The sequence below is a fragment of the Eleginops maclovinus genome, chromosome 2 (genome assembly GCF_036324505.1).
Source record: "Eleginops maclovinus isolate JMC-PN-2008 ecotype Puerto Natales chromosome 2, JC_Emac_rtc_rv5, whole genome shotgun sequence".
NCBI classification, from domain to species: Eukaryota; Metazoa; Chordata; class Actinopteri; order Perciformes; family Eleginopidae; genus Eleginops; species Eleginops maclovinus.
Window position 1 is genome coordinate 5,308,309 of NC_086350.1, and position 24,022 is coordinate 5,332,330.

Below are 24,022 nucleotides of genomic sequence, written 5' to 3' on the forward strand. Positions count from 1 at the left end.
TTAGAAGATAAGGAACATGCAATAAAAGTAAAAGGGCTATTAGTGAGTTAGACATATTGCTATAGAAGGGAGGACTGTCGCACATGTGTAACGTTAAGAGTCATTTCTATGTAAGATAATATGCTAACAGCCTTATCTTTACTATGCAAAGTGTCCCGCTGTTTATATATTTCTAATGTATACCCCCAAGTGTGTGTTTTTGTCCACTTTTTGCTTGTGTATCAAAAAGTTTTAATGAAAGATATATGAATGAACTCCTGCCATGGCTGTGTGAAAACCATGCCAGCGGAGTCACCATTTAAATGATGAGTGAGAGGAGGAACGGGTTGGAAAAACATCCATGTCGATGCCACGCAGTGAGGATTATTTTCCATGAACATGTTTGTGTCTTGGTCTATGAAATGAGCTGTTGACAGTAGTCTGGTCTTACCATGGACCTCCTGATGTGGGTCAGCCTGCTCTTGGCTTTGCTTTCTGCAAACTCCAGACTGCTGATGTCCTTCAGACGAGCTTTGTACTTGCTCATTTGCTCATTGATGATCAGCTCCACACACCTAAAGGGAAGAGATTCATTTAGATTAGAACGGTATTCAGAAACGATGTCTCCCAAACAGGATTTTCATCCTCATGAAAAAAAAAACAGGATTTCTATAGGGGTTAATACGTTGAAAAGGCAAGGGACTCCCTGCCCTAATTTCCCTTTTCTGTATTTACATTTGTATAATTTGTATTATTGGATCATCTTCTGAGGGTGGAAGATTTAATAAAAAGTTGGTCACAATTTTTTTTTAAAAGAATCAAATTCAAGTAAAATTGAGGATTCGGTTTTTGATTGAGGTTTCGGTTGCACCAGTTTTAATAGTTAATTACTCAGTGTGTTTAAAGTCCTTCTTGTGAAGCTTGATTCAAATTAAATGATTCAGCTTGCAACACCAAACATCATTTTAACCATCAATTTAAAATGATAAAATAGCACAAAATACTGTTTTCGTTCCTCTTCTTTTCTCTTTTTGTCTTTTCTTTATTTGTTTTGTTGTAATCACAACTGGTATCCACTGTGCAAAATTTGTGCAATACATAACCCTGAATAAAAAACAATCTTAATGAGTAAAGCCTTTTGTATATAAACGGGTTGCTGCATAAGATTATTGTAGATTGATTTGAAACTTTATTGATCTCCCAGGAGGAAATTCATGAGCTACCCGGCAGATAGAGTATTGGTAAAATGAGTTACACTTTAACCAGCTGCAACATCAGAGTGATACAAGGAGTATCAAGTTATGGACTATTCTCAAACTGTGTCTCTACATAAAGGGTTGGTGGTAACATTAAACCATCACAACATTTGTTTCAACATCTAATTGTAGTTTACACTTTGTGTTTAATCTCTTGTTGCAACACTTTAAGTGGGAGACCAATAAGAAGTCATGCAGGTAGAAAACAATACACCTCAACCTTTAAGAAATAGAGATGGAATTAAGTGAGACATTTACTTTGTTTACTATATTTGTATTCTGTTATTGGCAATTATATTGTGTACAAGCCCTTTTCTATCCTATCCCTATAAAAAGTTGTACATATTTTTTTTTAATCACATTTTTGTATATTGTGTGCACCATACACCAAGGGATTCCCTGTAAGTGAACAGTATACTTGACAATTAACCTATTATGATACTGATTCTGTGAGCCAAAGAGTTGTATTAGGAGACATCAGAGGATAATTGAGGAGAGAGGACGTACGCTGTGGTCTTGCTGATGTCTTGGACACTCTGCAGCGGGTCGATGGTGTCGGGGCAGCGGAGGATGCAGGGAGCGAACACGATGGCGAGGGCGTTAGCCGACATCCTGTTAGTGTCCTCCTGCAGGGCGATCCTGAAACACACCACAGTGTAATCCTGTTAATCCTGATGTGGATCTCTCCAGAGTATGACACACAGATGAAACAAAAGGCAGGGCAGCATGTGACGAGAAAGCTACTCCAGTGTTTGAGAGAAAAACAAATCAAAGAGGATCTATAAACCACTATCAGACATTTTGCTTGAAGGGGCTCTACTGTGACATGTTTACATGCTGTTCAAAGCATGTGTGTGGGAAAGAAACTACAGGAAACTTTGGAATTTAAGCCTTTGCCGACCATTTACTTGCACAAAAACGTATATAACAGGAAAGAGAAAACCAGAAAATGAATTATAGGGCCTCTTTAAAGGAACTCAGGGTTTGGGCAGTCCTCAGCTGTTCAGGAAGTTTTTTTCCACGTCTGCTTAGCATCAAAACTAAAAGCTGTTCCTTAAACATGATGATTTTTTATCACTTCACTTACCTGACCAGATGGAAGATGAGGCGCTCCAGTGTGCTGAGGTGAGTCCTGCTGAGCTGATCAATCACAGAATACACTCCTCGGATCACCTCCCGCTTATCTGACTGACCTGAAAGATAAACAAACACACACCATGAGACCAGGTCACACTTAAATGTGTCAAACTCTCAGTCGGAGCAGCCTCTGCACAGACAAACAGCAACACGGAGTCACTAAATAACTGATTATAAACGTACCCATGGCCCTGAGGAACTCCTCGTACAGTTCAAAGGTCATGAGAGGGCTGGGCAGGTCACGCAGCCACTGTTTGAGAACACTGGCGATGACGTGGATGTTGTAGTCATCCAAGTTCACAACGTTCACATCTGGTAAAACACAGACACGTTACATTTCTGTCACGGTATTCACAGTAGCCTACAGAACATTTGAAACTGGTAGAAAAATACCCAGTAGGAGCAGGAATAGAAGAGGAACATGTAGTAGTCATAGTAGATGAAGAAGAACAGAATATATTTGAGTATAGTGTAGAAAATGCATAGTAGGTGACTCCTTACTCCTTCAATCCTCACGTTAGCTAGTATTATAGCAGTCGAATCACAAAGTGTATTGATAAAAACTCATAATTAATAATGAGAAAACACAGGTGTGTGAAATTAAAGTTGTCAGTGTCAGGCTGACCTGTGTCGAGCCCCTGGCGCAGCTCTTTGATCTTATTGGTGGAGCCTGACTTCCTGTAGATGCCCTCGGTGTAGAGGCCGTGCATCTCAATGTAGTTGATGAGTTTCTCCACCAGCTGCGGCACCGCTCGCTCCTCGCTGGTCAGACGGGACAACTCCACACCGTACTGCCTGGACGACAGCTCCGGATCGTACTACACAACACAGAAACACGTCACTCTGCAGTTAGACTACCGTGTGTAACTTCAAGATGAATTGACCGCTAAAACGTGCTAACATTAGCTACTATTAGCTTCAAACCAGATCAAATAAGCCTGAAGCAGCAAAACCTCTGAGGGTATTAGACCGAGTACTTACCTTTTTTATTGCTCATGAATTTAAATGTATTATAATAAGAATCAGAATAGCTTTATCCGGCCCACAGAGGGGAACTTTACAAGAGATAATAAGACATTTCATTAGTTTTTACAAAAATGTAGATGTTTTTTGCTTAAAAACAAAGGAGTTTGCTTCTGTAAATACTTAGATTTAATGAAACAATAACAGATGTAACTTCTCATAGAAGAAGATCCAAACACTAACAAACAAATCAATAAAAACAATTAAATGTTTTTTAAATTGCTGCCAGAGCAGCAATCATGTTGCTTATTCATTTTAGTATTTAACTACTGTCTAACTTTATATTTTAAAGAGTTTCCAGAGAGAATATCTACATACATATAGCAAAACCAAAAAATATTGCCCAAAATTTGACAGGCAAACATTTATTTGTTGTTATTTAAATGACATAAAGCGACACAATAAATGAAATAGGCTTACATGTGATACCTGTTTTGATTAGTGATTAAACTGATGTACTAGTATATCCATTTCTAGTGTGATTGGTTTTGTGTTTCTGTAGGTATTTGTAAGCAACTGTGACTGACAGAATATTGCTTTTTTATTTGACTGTTTTTAATAATGGGCAGGTAAAATAAGATGTTCTTGTCCCTGCTACTTTCCACCATGTGCTATACAATTTGTGTACATGTTTTGTTTTAAAATAACTGCCATGTACTGTAGGGAATAAACAAATAAATAAATAACACACTAGTGATATCACAGCATCCTGAAACCATAAACCTCCAGATAAATAAAATCTCCTCTTACCTTTTTACTGCACTTGGTGGTCATCTTGGAGCAGCACTTCCTGTGGCAGGCGTAGCGACACACTGCAGACAACAGATCAACACAATGAGACTTTTAAAAACCTCCGCACAACAACAACATCTGCAGTGAGTCCGTCACGACCTCGACGAGTCAAGACTCTGCTGCGCAGCGTTGAGGTCTGGCACATGGAGACAGTAACTTGATAGAAGATGGATTTATGAGGTTTAATCACATTTTTCTCACACTCAGTGAGGCAGGGCAAGTGTGTGTGTGTGTGTGTGTGTGTGTGTGTGTGTGTGTGTGTGTGTGTGTGTGTGTGTGTGTGTGTGTGTGTGTGTGTGTGTGTGTGTGTGAAAGAGTAGGAGGGAGTGTTATGTTCTGTGTGGGTGGAAATAAAAGCTACACAGGCTCAGGAGTGCCTACGAGTAAGTGAGTTAGGAGAACATTAGGAACTTCTAGTGGTGTGTATTACTGTCTTTCTGTGTGTGTGTGTGTGTGTGTGTGTGTGTGTGTGTGTGTGTGTGTGCGTGTGTGTGTGTGTGTGTGTGTGTGTGTGTGTGTGTGTGTGTATGTGTGTGTGTTATTGTCCATACTTGCAGATATTTACAGTCGGCTTTTATGGAGACTAGTAAGGTGCAAAAGGCAAGAAAACACCATTTACAAAGGGAAAGCTCATTTCCTTACCTTTTGTATTTGGTAAGTGTGTGTGTGTGTGTGTGTGTGTGTGTGTGTGTGTGTGTGTGTGTGTGTGTGTGTGTGTGTGTGTGTGTGTGTGTGTGTGTGTGTGTGTGTGTTTTGTGTCCAATCCTCACGTTTACAGACGCAGGCCCGGTCCATCATCCAGATGAGGGAGGAGCAGTACTCGCAGTACGTGGGGATGCTGTACTGAGTGGATTTAAAGATGTGGCCGTTGTGTTCTTCCACCTGTGTGAGTGTGTGAGTGTGTGTGTGTGGGAAGGGGGGGCATCAGTTAGTTCAGCACAATCATTGTTTTATGCAATATTTGTCATTAGTATACCATTAAAATAACCACTCACAATGTCTGTTTCCTTCTTTCTTGACTTCTTGCGTTCTCGTTTAGGAGCCTGGACGAAGAAAAGTGTGTTACTAACATTTTGAATCATTGATATCTATAGATAATAATTGCATAATAGTTATCATCATTTCCATTAATCAGTTAACAGCTTTCTCACCCTGCCGATGGTTCCCTCCATGGGCTTGTACTCGGTCATAAACTCGTCCAGGAACACCTTGAAGGTGTTGACCCACACTTTCACGGGCGACTCGCACCAGTCCCTCTGCTCCAGGCGCATGGTCTTCTCCAGGATGTGCTCGAACAGGGCGTACAGATCCTTGTAACGGATACTCTTCCCATCGTCCATCTGGTGGGGAGGACAGGAAAGGAAATACTCAGAATCATCACTGACCACTAACGTACCAGTAAACACTATTTTGGGTTTTTCAATTTGAGTTTTAAACTTAATGAGTCCCAAACTGAATTTTTTGGCAACCACAGGAAAGCATTCGAGAGTCAACACAGTATTCTTTACTGTGACTGACTTCCCTATCTCCACCTTTGTGATGCACAGCTGTAAAGACATCGCGTGGTGCTTAACGCAGCTGAGAACCAACAGAAAGAGAAGAGCATGGAGGACTCACTGCCAGGGCGGTGGAGTACGAGTTGAAGATGTTGATCCTGAACTCCCTCAGAGCTTTCTTGAAGACGACGTCCACCATGGTGTCCTTCTTACCATCCTCTGACTCCAGGTCGGCGATCTGCAGGGACAAATGGTAATCAAGTTAACAGCTAAGCTCAAGACAAGTTATATATATTAAAGATAACAGAGCTTTTGGAGAACCAAACACAAATACTACCTCGGTAAAACAGTGTGTGTGTGTGTGTGTGTGTGTGTGTGTGTGTGTGTGTGTGTGTGTGTGTGTGTGTGTGTGTGTGTGTGTGTGTGTGTGTGTGTGTGTGTGTTCAGGTACCCCCTCTGACCTTCTTCATGAGGAAGTCGTTCATGGTGCGGTAGTCGTGAGCCGAGCTGAGGATGTGCAGGGCATCGTTCTGCCACTGCGCCGGCTCCAGAGCGATGCTGCTGATCTTCACACTGCGACGCCTCCTCATCTTAGGAGACGGCTCCTTGTTCTCCTTACTGTCCCGGACCCCCCGAGAGGAGGAGGCCTCCAAATCTGGACTATGAGGAGGAGAAAAAGGGCCTTCTGGGAGGAGGGAGAAGGAGGTGGAGAGAAGATGGATTCATATTAAGGTTTTGTGTTAATAAAGATACTGAAATAGTATCCTGTTCAGAGGTACTTATCATGACTCCTGCACTCCTTTTGGAGGAAGGCAACTAAAACTGTTTGCATATAAAACACTTTTTACCTTGTGTTTCTGCAGATTCGCTCCTGCTTGCATCTCTGGACAGTTTTTTCTCGCTGTGTTTCGTCTTACTCCAGAATCGCATCCTTCCTTTCATCCTGCTAAAGCAAACAAAACACAATTAATACATTGAATTAATTCAAGAACACACAAAGGCCCCCAAAAAACTGTCCTTAAATCATGTGCTGTAAGTCAATTTTGTCTCTGGAGTTGTAAATTAAACCACCACCATGTTCAATATAAGGTGAGTTTGCAAATGTATTAGATGCAACGAAAACAAGGAGGCAAAGTGTTTTACTACTTTCAAATTCACCCCTACAAACATAAACTCTTGAAAGCGTAATTTCTCTTTTGCTACATCATGGTTAAAGCTGATTAAAACAGTTAATGCTGGAGTTATCAGGAGCAGAATTTGTGTAAAAATATGTTATTTTAGACTTCATGGTGCCCTTACCTTCCATCCTGACTGGAGGTTTTCCTGAGGACTTCCACCTTGCCCAGGTCTCCTGAAGACATGGTCTTATGGATCTTCTTCTGGTCTTTGTGGGACGACTGGAGAGCAGAGAGCAACACCCGGGTGAGAAACAAAACATTATGCAGGGTATAAACTCCTCCAGGTGTCTTTTAGACGACAATGTTCAGTTTCCTGGAAATGACAGGTTCATAAAAACCATATTACTGCATCAGTGCATTGGATTTAAATCATGTAAAGCGGAACGTGTTAAGGTTAATAACTGCTTCTGGTTCAAGTGATAGTAGATTTACTGCTATATTAAATCTACTGAATCTGAAGAGATGGAGGGAATTCATCATAGAATAAGGCACTGATGTTGAGAGAGAAACAGAAGTCATGCTTTTTAAGATCCTGTTAAATAAAGGCTGTTAGTGAGAAGTCTCTCTGCTCGAGGTCTCCGGCATGCAGGAGTAGCAGACGGCGTGCAGAGCAACACGAGGCGTCGTGTTTTCAGGACGAGATCTTCAGTCCTTACTGTTAAAATCTCTCTGTGTTGTTTATAAAGAAGATACAGGGATACTTTCAAGCATTTGGAGTTTGAATGTTTTACTTTTCCTTCAATACAACGATCACACTGTGAGAAATGTTCTTTAAGTGACTAATTAAAAATAAACTAGCTCCATCTTTCCTTGAGAACTAGTGCTGAAGCCATGAGTCAATGATTTTCGATTTCTTGATCAATGGAATTAGTCAGATCTGAATCTCCATTAATCATTTATTCACCAAAAAACAACAAATACTTGCTTGTTTTCAGCATCTAAAAATCGTAGTTTTGCGCTTTTTTAAAAGTTTCATAACATCATTTATTGCAAATCTTTATCATTCTGTGATTTAAGTTGGTGAAAACAGGCAAACTGAAAGATTTTCTTTGCATACCTATCCTATTTGATGTGTTTACTTGTCTGACAGTTTAAAGATTATCTATCTTCCTAGTCAACTGTATATAAATCTTTTCTTCCATGCCAGTTTATTTCGATTTTTTGAGATGTCGATACTTTAGAATTGTTTATTTCTTCTTTTTATTTCTAATTATTTGCTATGCCTTGCATTGTATTATGCTGCTGCTACACAAACATTTCCCAGTTTGGGATTAATAAAGTACTTCTTATCTTATCTCATCTATTACCAACACAATATGTGTGTATTGAAGGAGAAATAGGAGATTAAACTCCAAAATGTTCTAGTATCCCTTGGTAAAGATTTGTTTTTGTAGCTGAAAAGAAGAGTGAAGCCTCGAGGGCTGATTTTCAGACCAGCAGCCACCAGAGCGACGTGCAAAGCCGGTGGGCCACGGTAACGAGGTGTTGGAGCGGCGCGGAGAAACATCAGAGTGATTGGTCGGACTGTAGCTCGGCAGAAACAGTCCTACAGGAGTGAAACGTACGACGGAGGGGGGGGTTAGCAGTGTTAAAAGGCTCCTCCCTGCCGCTCGTACAGCTCCACCTGAGAAGACGGTGGAGGACAGGGGGGCAGAAGTGGACAGGAAACAGTCCGTTTCTTGGAGGCCACGGGACCTCCGCAGATCCGGTGTTTTACCATGTCGGTGTCACTGTGACAGTCGGCCTCGGGGAGGGCGTGCGGGGGAGACAGGGAAGGGGGCAGCGTGTGGGAGTGGGCGGGGATGTAGTATTCGTCGTCGTCATCGGACTGCGTCGCCCCCTCAGAGTTACAGCGGGTGAGGAAGTCGGAGCGCGTCCGGGACATGCGCGCTTTCTTTTTGGGGCCCGGGCGACCCACCTGCTACCAGGCAACCACAGGGACATCAGGTCAGCTGCTAACATCAGTGTGTGTGTGTGTGTGTGTGTGTGTGTGTGTGTGTGTGTGTAACCATGTCTATTGTATTCAACAAAAATGTATCTTATTAGAGAAAAAAATGGCTAATCTTTTGCTCTGGAAGAAAAAGCTGTTGTTATTTCCACAGGTTTATGTCTATATCTTTCAACTGTACATACTAGCTGTAGGTGTTGCTATCTTCTTTATAAACGTCCATTCTGGATTGATTTCTGAAAGTCTATTTTCTGTATTCAAGGACAGAGAGCTGCTGATAAAGAAAGGTTTATGTTCATTATTACGGAATACAAAATAGTTAGTAACAGAAAGAGTATTCTGCACACATCAACACACTTTGAAATAAGAATCAAACCATGTGCTCGTGGTGTGTGAGGAGCAGGTGTGTGTGTGTGTGTGTGTGTGTGTGTGTGTGTGTGTGTGTGTGTGTGTGTGTGTGTGTGTGTGTGTGTGTGTGTGTGTGTGTGTGTGTGTGTGTGTGTGTGTGTCCTACCTCTCTTTCCTTTCTGGATCCAGATTTAGAGTCGTCTCTGAACATGGCGAGAGATCTTTCCTGGTTCACCAAATCCTTGTCTGACCTGCGACACAAAACCAGACGTTCAACATTTAACAAAATAACAAAACTACTTTTTCTTTTTCTTTATTCTATTGAAGCTTCTACAGAAAAATGTAATTAATCCAGCAGAAAAAAAGCATTAAAACATCATTTTTTGGACAATATTCAGCCACAGGCCTTAAAGCTATGCTACTGATTGAGTATTTGAGGTTTAGTTATTTAACCTATTTTATTTGTATTTATCTGATAAGTGTTGTTTCTGTGATTAAAGTTTATTTATGTATTTGTTCATTTATTTGGATTACTTTTACTTTTATGTCCTTGGCAATTGGTGAAGACTGGGTAGAAATAAACAATTAAACATGTAGAAAAACTAATTCATGCTTTATTTGTTTCTGTACACCTAACGCTCCTTCCAATCAAATAAAAACATGCTATATATGTTAGAAGCAGCTTTACGATATATCACATTTACATGGATTTTTCAGTATGGTGTCAAACTTACTTGGAGAACGGCAGCTTGCGCCTGGGAGGGGAGAACACGCTGTTGGAGGGTTTCTCCACCATGTTCACGATCACAGTTTGGGCAGAGCTCTTCTTCTGGGCTTTTGGGGGTTTGGTGTCCAGCACCGGGCTCGGGGCGTCCTGCGCCGGGCGGCTGGTCTTCCTCTCCGGTTGCCGTGGCACGACGGCGGGAATGCTGGACCGTGGCTGCAGGACAATCTGGATGTCCACTTCTGAGGAGAAGATCCCGGATTCTGGACTCAAAGACGGGACCTCGGGAGGTTTGTCCACCTCACAGACATCACTCTCAGGCTGGGTAGCAATTCCAGGAGGTTGCTCCATCTCTACAACCTCTGGGCCGGTAGCGGGGGTCGTTTGGGGACTGGATGCTGCTTCAGAAGCTCCTTCTAGGGTTTCGGCTGCCAGCAGCTCCCCCTCCTCCAATGGACTCTCCTTCTGCATACTTATCAACACCACCACAGGCCTCCGAGACGTGGACTCCCTTCTCCCGGATTTGCTGGGGCTTTCGAATGTTGGTAAATGAACTGGACTTTGGTCAGAAGCGATATAAAACGTTGCCCTCCCACCCTCTGCTTTGATTTGCTGCTCCATCGCAGGCTTTTCATTAAAGTTAGCATCTCTCTCGTGTGCTTGCATATCCAGTGCTTGGGAATGTGCAGCTGGCTCGGAGAGAACACCTCCAGAGCCTTCGGTCTCCATGTCTTCCACACTGAGGAGCTCAAAACTCCCGTGACTAGCTGGAGACCCCCGGGGGGAAAGTCTGTGAGGGTCTTCCAGAGGACAGGTGCTGGTTTCAGGGACGGACTCTTCCTGCACACTGGTGGTCCGGACCTTCAGGAGCTCTAAGCTGAACTGTGCCTGCTCCAGCTCTCTCATTCGTCGGCTCTGTCGCTTTGACCTGATCTTATCGCTTGTCTCGTCCATGCTCCTGCTCCGCTCCGAGTCCTCCTCTCTCTCCCCCTCCCCCAAGTCGAGCACAGCAGGCTGCGAGTCTTCGGACAGTTCTACTGAAATATCCTGATCGTAAACCTCCTGTCCTGAGGAGGTGAGGTCCTCCATGGTTCCTGCATCCATCTCTGCTGCTGCTGCTGGACTCTGTTGTCTTTCATGCTGCTCCTTCACTTCCCTGAACCTGAGGAAATGACCAGTTCAAAGCAGGCAGATCATTTAATATAATACACACACTATGATTTTTCTGGAATACAAATGCGCACCATTTTTGGTTTCTACAGATTTATATTTCAACCTGCAAGAAACCCAACCATATTTTCACTGTGGTTTTATTACTAATTTCCCAACAACTAGAACCTATTCCCCCTAATTACTCACCTGAGTCTCGCCAGGTGTCCCCGGCCTCTCGCCTGCAGCAGCGTCACCGTCCTGAACGTCTGACAGTAGCGGCTCCTCTCCTTGAATCCTCTCCAGGCGGTTTGGATCCTTATAGCTGCCAGAGACCTGCGATGCCGGCAGTTCCTCCAGCTCCTCTGGATGACGACAGCAGAGTCGCGCCACTGCAGGAACCTCCGGCGCTGCCTGTAGCTCCTCCAGGCCGCCTGCAGACACACCGCCGCCTCCTCTTCCTCCTCCTCCTCCGCGTCCCGGTCCATGATGGACTGTTTGAGGAGGCAGCATCGCCACCATCGCTGCAGAAGAAAGGAACATGTTTATTAAACGGAAATGGAAATACAAGTTGATTGTTTTCACATTTTTCCCAGAATGGAGAGTAGACTTCCAACCCAATCATTCTTGCTTTTTTTTAATGGAAGATTTGCCTAATTACTAGTTTTTCTCTTTATTTTTGATGTATTTCAATACTTTAATCAGCAAGTATTTCCCCTTTCTGTCCCCCAAGAAAAACCTTACTTCCTTTTAAAGGGGCCTTATCGTGCTTTGTGGGGTTTCCCTTTCCCGTAGTGTGCTGTAATGTTTTCCAAAGGCTAAAATACCAGAGTTCCCTCCAAACACATTTTTTGTTTTTGATGTTTAGTTGTGATTTTGTCAGACAGAAGAACTATTGAATGTAAGGAAATTAAGATATTAAAGGGTTTCTACTGTAAGTTACTCTTTACACATTTTTAATGAAGTTAAAATGTTCTCAGAATATGATATAACGTGTCTAAATGGTAGAAATCTATTTAGGAAAGAAAGCCGATCCCTCAAGATGACAAGTACATAACTAGTATTAACAGCAGTAAATGCTAGAGTAATAACTGGAAACTGTATGCATTGTCTTTAATGGGGAGGCTGTTGTTACATCCCTGTGTATCCGTAGTAAATGAACCACTATTAATCACTGAATGAGTAGTCCTTAATGCACTACGGAAACTTGGCTGTGCAGGATTGTTGAACTGATTCATGATGCACTTACAGCAACCGTCTTATTGTTTCAAGTGCATAAACGACATCTCAGGATCTTGTAGAATATCACCTGGATGACGAAGGCGGCTCTCCTCATTTCCACAAAGTGCTTCCTCTCCAGGACGGCCCTGAAGCGGCGCTGCAGGGTGACGATTCTCCGCAGCACTTCCTGGTGGAGGAGGGTCTGAAGACGCTGCCGTTCCGCCTCCCGCAGGAACACCTAGATCACAGGAACATTTCAATAAGCCTGGTACTAAAATAGATATGCTCGGACATCGAAGACAAAATGCTTTCCAGAGTCCGTACCATGGTGTTGCCCACTTGATACCCAGCAGGCGGCAGGTGGATCCGTCGGAAGAACTCCCTGATGCCTGACTTGGTGGGGCTCGTGCCTCGGGGCAGCAGCACGTGAAAGTGACGCACAAAGTCCTGCAACACGGGGAAGGTGTAGCAGCTTTAAACACAAACTGTATTGCTACTAGAGTAATACCAGAGTATCTCAACATCTCGCCATATTTGTGCAGCAATACCAACTAAGATAAGATCAGAATCTGCTTTGTTTGCGAAGTTTGAGTGGAGCATGAGTCATAACAGCTTGCAGTGTACGTCTACACACAGTGCCAAAAACAATAAGCAGCAGGGTACAGACAGCTTAAAAAAGATATTAAAGCTCAGTAATATAACATATTTGCATACAATATGGAAAGAAACAAAGAAAGAAACAATATAATAAACATTTAAACATGGACATAAAAAGGTTAATTAGCTGACAAATGACACAACTGACACGGCATGCATTATAGATCTGTAGTTAGATGGTAGAGGTGGAGGGTTACCTGGAAAGTGTACTTGATGCTGTATCCTGACTGTCGGATCCGCACGGTCTCCAGCATCCCCGTGTATCTGAGCTGTCTGAGCACCAGGCTGTCATTGAAACGCAACGGCAGCTGACATAAGGAGAGAGAGGAAGAGAGAAAGGGTATTTAAATTAAGTCAGCAGTCAGTCATTAGGAGAAGCTGTTTTTAAGAATGGATGCAGCAGAACGTACCTTCTCAGCGTTGGAGCGAATACACTTCACAAAGTACGGCTCGGATTGGTCGAGAGTCTCCATCAGCTTATTGAGGGACGCCTGCACACACAAACACAAATACAGAGAACAATGTTGTGGTTACAGATTTAGATTTTTTACACTTAGGTATTTCTACTTTATCTTCCATCCATGTTTGACTTAGGATAGTAGGATGTTCTTGTACACTTATAATCATTATAGACTTTTGCTGCTGAGTCACTTATGTTGTTGTAAGTCACTGATCGTCCAGCAGGGGGCGGTGGCAGCACTGACCTGAAACTGAGCGCTGATGCTGGGCGGCTTCTTCTTCTTGTGCAGGTGAAGCAGAGACTTGGTGATGCGGTCGTGGAGCGTCACGCTGCTCAGGTACCGCAGAGACTTAATGTCCAACAAGTGCTGCGATCACAACACCAGAAAATAAATGATGAATCAAAGAACTCCAAGAATCCTGCTTCAAATAACTGCTTGATTTAGTGTCTTACCTTGGGAAGGCTCGGCTTGCTTTTGATGTTTTTGTTCCTCCTACAGGTGGAGAAATACAGAATTCATTCAAAGAAATTAACAAAATAATTCAGTGTATGGCAGCAAGTGTGTGTGTGTGTGTGTGTGTGTGTGTGTGTGTGTGTGTGTGTGTGTGTGTGTGTGTGTGTGTGTGTGTGTGTGTGTGTGTGTGTGTGACTCACAGTAGGATGCCCTGAGCTCTCTCCAGGAGTTTGCTGCTGGTCGAGTTGATGAAGATGCCTTCTTCTTCCAGGGCGGGACTTCCTGTCGAGGACACACGGCCAGCCCTGGAGCTGCGACCGTTACAGCCGCCACCAAAGCTGTCCCTTCAGGGGGGGGGGGGGATGGGAAGAAAGAGAGGGAGGGAGTGATCTTCAGTTCATCTTGGCAATAATAGCAAAGGAGAAATCTAAGTCGAAGAGTAAATATAACTTCCTCTAACCTTTACAACGCACTGAAGACAGCAACAGACAAACCCTCTACACCCTTGATCGATTTTTAACTATGAAACGTTTTGGTTTGTACTCACCAGCTGGCCTTCTCATTCAGAGCGTTGGTGCCCTGAAGGTCTGACAGAGGAGTGCGGGGATTCATCCTGTTGATACCTGGATGGCAGGAGAAGAGAGAAAAACACATAGCATCAAGACACACCATCCCCTCATCTTTACCAACAATAACCCGATTGCTTTTCCCACGGACATCCTGTGTTTGACCGGGCACTTATTATCCAACTTCCCTTCCTTCATCTCTCTTTATCTGGCTAATACTAAACCTTCATGTTGCTCTTGACTTAGACTGGCTTTACTTTTCCCCAGTTGGCCCTAAGCATGTTGTGTGTGTGTGTGTGTGTGTGTGTGTGTGTGTGTGTGTGTGTGTGTGTGTGTGTGTGTGTGTGTGTGTGTGTGTGTGTGTGTGTGTGTGTGTGTGAGTGTGTGTTTCATTGGTTTTGGCAGTACAGTATCAATAGAAATATTGCTTATGAAAACAAGCAGCTAATGAGCAGGGTGTTTCCAGTTTACATTTGTGGTTTTCTCTTAGTCTTAAACTAAATGCTTTTACCAAAATATTCCAGTAAAGAGCATAAAATACGCTTATTATCTTTAATAAATAAATAAATAATAATAACACATAAAATGTATATAGCGCCTTTCTAGAAACCTAAGGTCGCTTTAATAGTCGGGTAGGGGGGAGTAGGGGAAAAGAGGCAGACAGGTTGGGGGGGGCAAGTAGCGGAATAATAAACCTATGAAATGCAGAGAGTGACATACTTCAGATAGATACTGGGTTCCTGCAGGTTTTAACAACTTTAAGATCTTCTTTAGACCAGAAGAATAACATTTTTAAAAAAGGGGCTAATTTTCAAGTTTCATATTTGTATTTTAGAGAGATTTTGGGGATTTTAGCCTATAGCAGACCATTTACATGCACTAAAACCTATACAACACACTACAGGAAAGGCAAAAAAAAAAGAAGCCATACATTATACATCTGATTTGACGAACATAGTGGTATAAACACAGACTAGTGTGTTGATACTGATGTGTAAAATCAGTGGAATTCCCCTTTTGTGTCAGAAACTCCTTGGGGGAATTTTCTCGGAAATCAATTCCAGTTAAATAGAACTGGAGTGATGAGCATGAAAATAAAAATGCTGCTTTACAACATGTGACACTCAGAGGTTAAAACACACAACGACACACTCAGTCCCGCACGTACGCACACATATGATCAGCCAATGTGTGACAAAGGATGACCAGATAATCAGAAGGCGTCTTTAAACGCTGCCTGGTTCACACGGGACTGATTCATTTGTCTGATCGCTCATGCGTGGGAATAAAAGGGAGGAGGAAATTGGACCAGAGCTCGAAATGACCCACATGTCTGATTTCCAATATCTTATCACCAGCTCTAATAAAAACCAGTTTAGCGAGGCTGAGAATCCTAAGAGGTCCATTATTCCCCAAGTTGAACAGCAAAGACTTTTTCGATTCAACCTGGAATTAATTCCTCGAGCTGAGTGAGCGGCTTCTCATTGGGATTTTAAAAGTAGGAGCACATCGCACCTCGATTTAACAGTCCTTTATCGACAGGAATCCATGCTATTATAAACCCTATTAACACAGAGCACACTCGTTAGTCTGCTTGGATGAGTCCAGTTTTAAATTACACTCCTTTTTAATTTTGAATCCAGTTTAAAACTATTTTGATCCTGAAAGGAACAACTTCTAAGAAAAGCTGTTTCTAGGTCATTGTTTTAATATCTCAATCAGAGCGCTGAATGAAGCTAAATTAATTGGTTTTCCTTCACTGTTATTAGATTTGATGTTTAATGATTTGTTCGACCCAAATAGCAACAGAACTAAGAATAAAATGTCATAAATGTACTGAATGTAAAGCTGACGAATATATCAAATATTCTTTATATTAAAATATAGCTTGGTACAATGGCGGCCTAAATATTTTTTTTTTGTATTGCTTGTTTTTTATGAAGTAGCCCATATTTTTTGGAGCTAAATTACTCAATTTTTAATAAGAAAAAAGGTGAAATCAGCTAAAAGTATTTACAAAATGTGTGAAAATCAGCCTACAACTTACCCTGTTTTTTAATTAGTTAAATGCTGTAGAATAAAACATGTCTAAGCTGACAGTTTTACTTTTCTGTCTAAATTAACTCATTTATTATTATCAGATATACTCGTATATTCTGAGGTTGACCCGGTTAACTGTAGTTCGTGTGGGAACAATGTCCTCCTGCTGTTGGAAACAGCATGATGCGTTACGACATGACGTTGTGAGATATTTGGGGTCACTTACTGTATTTCTCTTCTTTGCATCTTTGCAGGATCTCCAGGCTCCTCTGGTGAACCGGGTGATGAAGGAAACTGAAGCTGTCGACGGTTTTCACAACAGCGCAGGGAACTGCTGCATCATTCCCTGAAACACAGGGAGGGGGAGAGCAAAAGGAAAAGAAGAGGAGAGTTAATGTTTAGCACAACGCAGATTCATTTTAGAAAAGGTTAAATAGAAGAATACACAAGAATGAAAAGGAGGTAAGAATGTGAATTAACAAAAAAGGAGGTCAAATAAGATGGGAATTAGAGAGGAAGACCAAAGACACAAACTCCTCTGAGATAAGTCAATGCTGACATTTTCATACACTCCTCTTAGTTTGAGAAAATAAACACTGCAGAAGAAGAACAAAACATCTCACCTCCCCAAACACACCCTGTTGTTCTCGGTCCAGTTTAAACAGGAGTTAGGACATCAGAGCATGAGCAAAGCTTTCTTTGAATCACAGCTTGCTTATATAATGTGTTTGTGAGTGTTGAAAGATGAAGTTAAGATCTCTATTCCCATATAAAATCCTGCAGACACATTATATTAAGATCTCAATAAGTGTTCCCTGCTGCAAACTTTGGAATAAAACCCCCAAAACAACATTTGTTAAGTAATTGACGTTTATTTTGGATCAAAACTAAAGTTTAATCATGCAGCTCGTGCATATTTTCATTATAGAATAAATGTTAAATGTTTTATTCATTTGATTAGTTTAATGTTTGGACTAGAAAATGTCAACTAGTGAATGACGTCCGTTGGAAATTGCTACTGCATGTTTTGTCTGGCTTACAGTCAAATAATTGACTTACTTGATATAAAATAATCCCCATATTCAGATGGCTATTTTTTTTACAATGTATTTCAATGTTTTTGTCCACCCACTAATCAACTAATGGGCTTATTCTCCATAATTTTAGATATTATTTTTGAACATCCGCAAGGGCAGTCACCTTTAACTGGACTGAATTAAGCGTAAGTTTTGGGTTAAGTGAAACATGGGTCTTTTTTTTTTACTGTAACTTGTCTTTATTTGTTTCTTGCATAGCTTTAAAGCTTATGGCTTTGAAACATAAACTATTCATAAAATAAGCAACAATCACTTAAAAAAGTATTATGTTATTACTATTTATTTGCAGCCAAAGCTTACCTGCTTTAATTAGTTTTCATTATTTTATTTTATTCATTTATTTTATTCATTTATTTAATTAATTTTCATTATTTTATTTTAATTATTATTTTTTAATTTTAAATTTTCATCATTTAATTTAATTAATTAATTTAACTTTCATTATTTCCTTTAGTTTAATTATTTTATTTCATTTATTTATTTAACTTTCTTTATTTTAATTGTTTTATTTAATTTATTTAATTTCAATTATTTAATTTTTAATTATTTAAATAATTGTACATTCTTATTCTATATGGAAATTGACCGTAAAAAAGGAAGCTTTGAAGCAATTTACTGCAGCTCAAAGTACGGCTATAAGGGATTATTAACAAGAAGAGTGAGAATATGTTTTCCGGGCTTTCAATTTTAAAGCTGCTCCTAGTTCCATCTTTTCATTGAACTTGAAGACATTTCCTCACCAGTTTTCTTGTGTGTGTGTCTGCGGCCGGCCTCCCTGAAAGCCACCATGGCTCTGAAGTACGCCCGCAGCACGGCCCAGCGGAAGGTCGCCACCGGGTCGATTCCCATCAGGCTGCAGATGAAGGCGTTCTTGCTGCTCTTGAGCAAAGCCACGATGTCGGGGCGCATGTGGTCAGTGTTCTTCTCCCTGAAGTCCTGAACAAATGGAAGACACATGTGTATCCACTCAGGCGTTAGTCACTCCTCTTAGGACCGAGTTTTGTAGCATCATAATTATACACAGACAGTCAGAAACAGTCTTTATCTTCCTGCTGATATTTCCTGAGCAAACTAGAACAATTAGGGCAATTGTTTCTATAACTACATACAAAAATCAAACATCAAAAATCATTAAAGAGGAAAAATATTGCCTTTTTTTTGTTAGAGTTAGACAATATATGAAGATAGCTTAGTTTAGCATGTTGTCATGTTGTGTTATTTACTAGGGAAGATGTTCCTCAGACTTTTACATTAAGATGTGCGCCTATGGTTATTAAAGTTTAATCCCCCCTTGCTTTAAAAGTGCTGTGGAAACTGATTTTGGACAAAGCAAGGCTAGCAGTTTCCCCTTGTTTCCATGCTTTGTGCTAAGCTACGCTAAGCTAACCATCTGCTGGCTCCAGTCACATGTTTTCCAGACCTACATTAGAGCGGGATTGATATTCTTATCTAACTTACAAAAAGAAAGTGAATAAACATATTTCCCTACATCTACAACTATAACTTCGATCTCAATCGGAGGAAAACGAAACAAACAAGTCAGCGCTTATTTATGTAATTTTCTGTACACCTTTCATTGCCTCACATTATAAACCAGATGCAGAAACACACCAGCCTCTCTTCTTGTCTTCTCCTGCCTCATGTGTCTGTGAGTAAGACTAAAGCTGTGCTATGATAACAGAGCTATGAACTATAAACCCCTCAACATATTCTCCGTCTCCATATGATTCGAGTCAGCTGCTCCTTCACTACCCAGCCGACATCAGACACATTTCACAACTGTGGCTCTCGCTGCACATTTCACACCAAACAACTCCTGGCTCTCGGCGATACGTGGGATACGTTTCCACCGCCACGATAACCGACTGTTATGGATTTATATTATACAGTCACACAACAACACGCTCGCCCCGTTCCAGCACATGTGTTTCTGATCACAGTGCAGCTGGAGAGCAAGAAGGAGAATTTAATTTAGCTGAAAAAATAATGAACAGAACAACGAGAAGGTCTGCTGCAGGGATTGATAAAGGTGCAGGTGAGGCGTCCATCCCCTAATTACAGCTCTCAATTTAGTCTTTCACCTTTTTACGAGTTCTTTAATTGATATTTTATGTATTGGGAAAAGACCACATCCTGATTTACAACATGCACCACACCTGCTTCACTTCTGTTTAAGGGGCCACATTATACTTTGATTCATTGTTAGATTGTCAAAGCTGTCTTTCTCAAATATCCTGACATGCAACAGCTGCAAATAAGGTTCATAAGGAACTGCTTCACTCGCACCTTCACTTTTCTGGAGCAAAAAGATTAACAAAAACGTTCTTTCTTCAGGTAAATTCAGCTAGTTCTTCAGGATACTACTCTGTGGTCAGTCTCTCAAAGGAAGAAGAACAATAACCAAATGCAGGTGACCGTGTGATTGATTTGTAGCATTTGTATTAATATGAATTTCAAAGATTAAACACTGCGTAGATAACTGCCGAAAACCTGCGTGGTTTGAACAGACCCATAGAGTTACCTGTGAGGCTTTGCACCAGCTAAAAGGTCATTTTTCATTCAGGTGATAACTCAAACACTATTATTATCATCTTGCAGGATGCCAAGAGAGTGCAAACCAATAACGTACGTGCATTCTCCTACAAAGAAAACCAGCGTCTGACAGGCCAGCGTCTCACCTTGACTCCGTACTTGACCTTCCCGGCGTAGTGTCTGATGATGAAGGCCGACTCCATGACAGCGGGGAACTCGATGTAGCTGTTTCCCTCATGCTGACGCTTGAACTTGTCCAGCAAGGTCTGATTGGAGGCCTGGGGGAAACTAGAGGCAACGGGGATAGCGTTAGACGCATGTTCGATGCAAAATAACGTACATTAAAGCTTTTATTCTTAACGATATCACATACAATAAAAAATATAAAAACGATCAAAGGGGAAATTTCAAAAATGAAGTCTCTGAAATGACCACATCTTAAACTTTAGACGTTTCCCCCCCAAACATTATTTATCTGGAACTCCATCGGCATTAACACACAACAGATGTTCATCTACTTTTGTGTACAAAGCCTTTCTATTGAAGTATTGCTTGATTTCACGCTGTATTTCTCCCTTTTTCATTATATTTTATTTCATTTTACATCATTTTATTTGTATTTTATAATCATATAAAAAGGTCTAATGGATTGTGAATCTGTTGTGATTTTATTATGTTTTCTCACACTGTCATGTATCTGTTGAGACCGCTGAGACAAATACGTTTTGTGGTATTGGAGTATATAAATACACAATTTGATTTCATTTGATTTCAATAACCCTCAGGGATTAGACGTGTGTCACAAATCTATTACTTCTGCTCAATTTTACCCACATTTGCATTATTTCTTTTGCACATTTGGACATTTTATTTGTTTACCCTCAACCTAAACATACCTAAAGGGATGTTTCCCATCATATAAACCTTCCCTTGGTATCTGAAACCCACTGCTGGTTGAAGTGTATCCGCGGGGGTCTTACAGATTGACGCTACTGTAGAAATAAACCCCCCACACTCGCCCTCGATCCAGCAGTAACCTAATCCACGTCTCCAGAGGCCCTGCAGCCTCCCCTAACTGTGAAGGATGAGATCTCTAAGCGTCTTTCTTTCTCTCTGTGTAATCATTTAGCTTGAAGCTTCTTCCAGTGGCAGAAAAAAAAAACCCAGGAGAGACCGGGCCCCTCCTTATTTCCTTCTATAGAGATCCCCCTTTGACCCCAATTCTCCAGAAGTGCTTCCCAATCACACACACACACATGTATACACAAACTGTACACACCATTTGGTCCATTCCACACATAATAAGATCCAGATGAACCAGCTATCCTAAGTGGAGACTAAGATGACAGTTGACGATAAATACGGCCGTGTGTGTGTGTAGCGCCTGATGTGTTTTTTTATGCAACGAGGGTGGGAGGAGGGCTGAGTTTGATTTATGGGGGAAGAAGATGCAGGAGGAGAGCGCTTCACAACAGGAAACGGAGAGAAAAACGTGACCCAGAGATGCTGGCGGAGGGATAAAAATGTCTTTATGCTTTCACTGAGCTCTGCTAGAAGCTCCAGTGTTTGGTATCAATCAAGCTAATGAGGAGAAGTCCTGCACAGGGAGCACTCCACGGTTCACCAGCTGGGGGATAAAAGGTGCGTCTGCAGAGTGATACCAAGAGAGCACGCTACAGTGAAATATGTTTGTCTCTCCACATAACTCACACGAGCTAGGGATGTGAATTATTAATGAGTGGAGCAAGGGATGGGAACCATACACAGGAGTTCACACTTTAACTTTGACACCCAACACCCTCCTATTGATGCTCTTATCGGACGCCAAACAACCACAAATAATGGATGTAAAAACAAAGGCATGATTCCTACAAAACACCCTTTTTCTTATGTTTGATGCTTCTTAGAAATATCATTTGAAATAGTGGAAAATGTGTCCTGATAGTGGGGCTAAAAATAAGGGACTTAGGGTCAAAAACACTCATGAGTAAAGGTTATCAAAACTCAGCATTTGTTATGATTTCCAGTAAATCGAATTGGTAACGGACAACAATAACCACAAAAAAATCTGATATACTGTATTTAGAGAACTGAGATTTTTTGCAGTGTTTTGAATTGGAGTAAGCATACAATGCATGACTGAAAAAACCTAAATAATATTTTGCATGTAAAACTCCAGGAAAGCATGCCATCCTACAACCAGAAGTGTAAAACCTTCTATAGTGTAAACTTGAATTCAGCAGGTGGCGTACTTGCACTCCTCGTCCAGCAGGTGGAACAGCGCTGTGGGTTTCTTGCTGATGAGGTTGAGGCAGCCGCTGTTGTCGATGTACTCGATGTGATGCCAGGTGATGCCCTCTGCACGGTACTCCTCCTGCAGGGATGGAGGAAACAGTTAGAGAGGAAATTCATTTTGTAGAAGTTAGTGACTGTGTTTAAACTTTACCTGAATAAGTCTTGACAATTTACCATACATCTTGATGTTCACACACACCACACTAACATTGGGTATTAAAATTGTATATTAAAGGGGCCCTTTTATGCTAATGTTCATATTTGTATTAAATGCACTCTACTCGGATTGGTTAGCTGGCTCTGTTGTCATTGGTCAACCGCTAGATATGTCCCGCCCCTTAGCCTATAACGTGCAATGTGTTGGAGTCATAGCCAATAGAAGTGTCAGATAGTGATAGTGATGTCACTATGTTTCGGAAGTAAACAAAGTAGTCCAATAGAGGCGTATCCCTCTGGGGGAACTTTTGGATTTTAGCCTTTGCAGACCCTTTACATGCACACAAACCTAAATAACACACTACAGGAAAGGAAAAACTCCAAGCAGCAAAACAGAGCCCCTTTAAGAGGAGAAGGTCATGCTTTCCTCTCTTCAGCACTGAGAGGTTCAAGTTAAGTAGTTTTCCAACAACTATCAGGTGCCAAATTTGCTCTTGACTTAGAGGGAGACCTGTTAGAGTAAAACATGAAGTAAAGTGTGGCTCACATCCGCGAGAATTTACTATATTTGTGTGTATTCCCACGGTATGAAACCAAAACGTCTAAGCGATGCTTTCACAGCACTAAAAAAACCTGAATCCCCCCCATGAAAACACCTGGCTGCTGGTGACGTCTATTAACCCCCATGGGCCAATGACAATGAAGTATGAGCCATGGCATTTTATTACCCCTCTGAGGGACACCAGTTACAGTTAGAAAAAGGGGGAGGACGTGGGTAACGGTCTCCTTTCCGTTAAAAAAAGCTGAATTTAAAGATGTGCAAACAGTCTCTCTCCAGGCGCTCCGCAGGTCACTGTGTGTCTCTGTTGGACTGCAGGGGAAGAGCGTGCGCACTCAGCAAACTGAAGTATAAACACTAAGGGTCAGCACTAGCGGGGCAGGGCACCCAGCTGCGCGAAAATAGAAGAGAATGAAGGTGTTTGTATCAGGGAAAATCAATTACAACAACGATTACAGAGCTTATGGCAGCCGACAGATTTCTGCAATGTCCTTCATAGCGCCTAATACCGAATGATGGAGAGAACAACGCGCTGCTAGTTACCTGTTCTTAAAGTGTTGCCAGATTAAGAGCAGTGGGATCATTAAAAACAAAATGGATTTATCCCTCTGGGAAGCACATTGTTCTCTGAATATCGGGTTACGTAATATCGTGTGCAATGCTGACAAACGGCTCCTCTGAGAGACATGAATGCACTCAGTACATTTCAGTACATTTCATGTTACTCTAATATAAATGTTGTGCTTATGGTAGTGGTGGAGCATACAGTAACAACAAGAGTCTCATCCCGAGTGCCATGCGATTTCAAACTATAGCATTACAATAATGACGGAAAAATGCGACTGAGTTGGGACCTGATCACTGAAACGAGACAGATGTATTAAAAAGCAGACACTTCTACACGTCGGCCCTCCCCTCTTTTTTCAGGCCGCTGAATCACCGACGAGGCGTTCAG

The 24,022-nt window shown here is 41.6% G+C and overlaps 1 protein-coding gene across 4 annotated transcripts in view; it reads right to left on the reverse strand.

Annotated features, from left to right (window-relative positions):
• LOC134882861 (unconventional myosin-IXAa-like) overlaps window positions 1–24,022 on the reverse strand; it is a 127,684-nt gene that overhangs the window by 5,526 nt on the left and 98,136 nt on the right. For 3 of the 4 annotated variants that reach the window (XM_063910874.1, XM_063910865.1, XM_063910858.1), the window contains exons 12-40: window positions 22,310–22,431; window positions 20,204–20,345; window positions 18,266–18,461; window positions 16,655–16,774; window positions 14,370–14,445; window positions 14,023–14,166; window positions 13,822–13,861; window positions 13,613–13,735; window positions 13,319–13,399; window positions 13,106–13,216; window positions 12,576–12,698; window positions 12,340–12,489; window positions 11,241–11,554; window positions 9,892–11,043; window positions 9,324–9,408; window positions 8,579–8,779; window positions 6,983–7,080; window positions 6,532–6,629; window positions 6,145–6,368; window positions 5,805–5,921; window positions 5,339–5,527; window positions 5,183–5,230; window positions 4,958–5,069; window positions 4,146–4,207; window positions 2,998–3,190; window positions 2,556–2,684; window positions 2,323–2,428; window positions 1,743–1,874; window positions 431–554 (exon numbers count right to left, since the gene is read on the reverse strand). In XM_063910874.1, the coding sequence (XP_063766944.1) occupies window positions 431–554; window positions 1,743–1,874; window positions 2,323–2,428; window positions 2,556–2,684; window positions 2,998–3,190; window positions 4,146–4,207; window positions 4,958–5,069; window positions 5,183–5,230; window positions 5,339–5,527; window positions 5,805–5,921; window positions 6,145–6,368; window positions 6,532–6,629; window positions 6,983–7,080; window positions 8,579–8,779; window positions 9,324–9,408; window positions 9,892–11,043; window positions 11,241–11,554; window positions 12,340–12,489; window positions 12,576–12,698; window positions 13,106–13,216; window positions 13,319–13,399; window positions 13,613–13,735; window positions 13,822–13,861; window positions 14,023–14,166; window positions 14,370–14,445; window positions 16,655–16,774; window positions 18,266–18,461; window positions 20,204–20,345; window positions 22,310–22,431 (4,812 nt within the window). The remainder of the gene's footprint in view (window positions 1–430; window positions 555–1,742; window positions 1,875–2,322; window positions 2,429–2,555; window positions 2,685–2,997; window positions 3,191–4,145; window positions 4,208–4,957; window positions 5,070–5,182; window positions 5,231–5,338; window positions 5,528–5,804; window positions 5,922–6,144; window positions 6,369–6,531; window positions 6,630–6,982; window positions 7,081–8,578; window positions 8,780–9,323; window positions 9,409–9,891; window positions 11,044–11,240; window positions 11,555–12,339; window positions 12,490–12,575; window positions 12,699–13,105; window positions 13,217–13,318; window positions 13,400–13,612; window positions 13,736–13,821; window positions 13,862–14,022; window positions 14,167–14,369; window positions 14,446–16,654; window positions 16,775–18,265; window positions 18,462–20,203; window positions 20,346–22,309; window positions 22,432–24,022) is intronic. The other variant, XM_063910883.1, reaches the window with a different exon arrangement.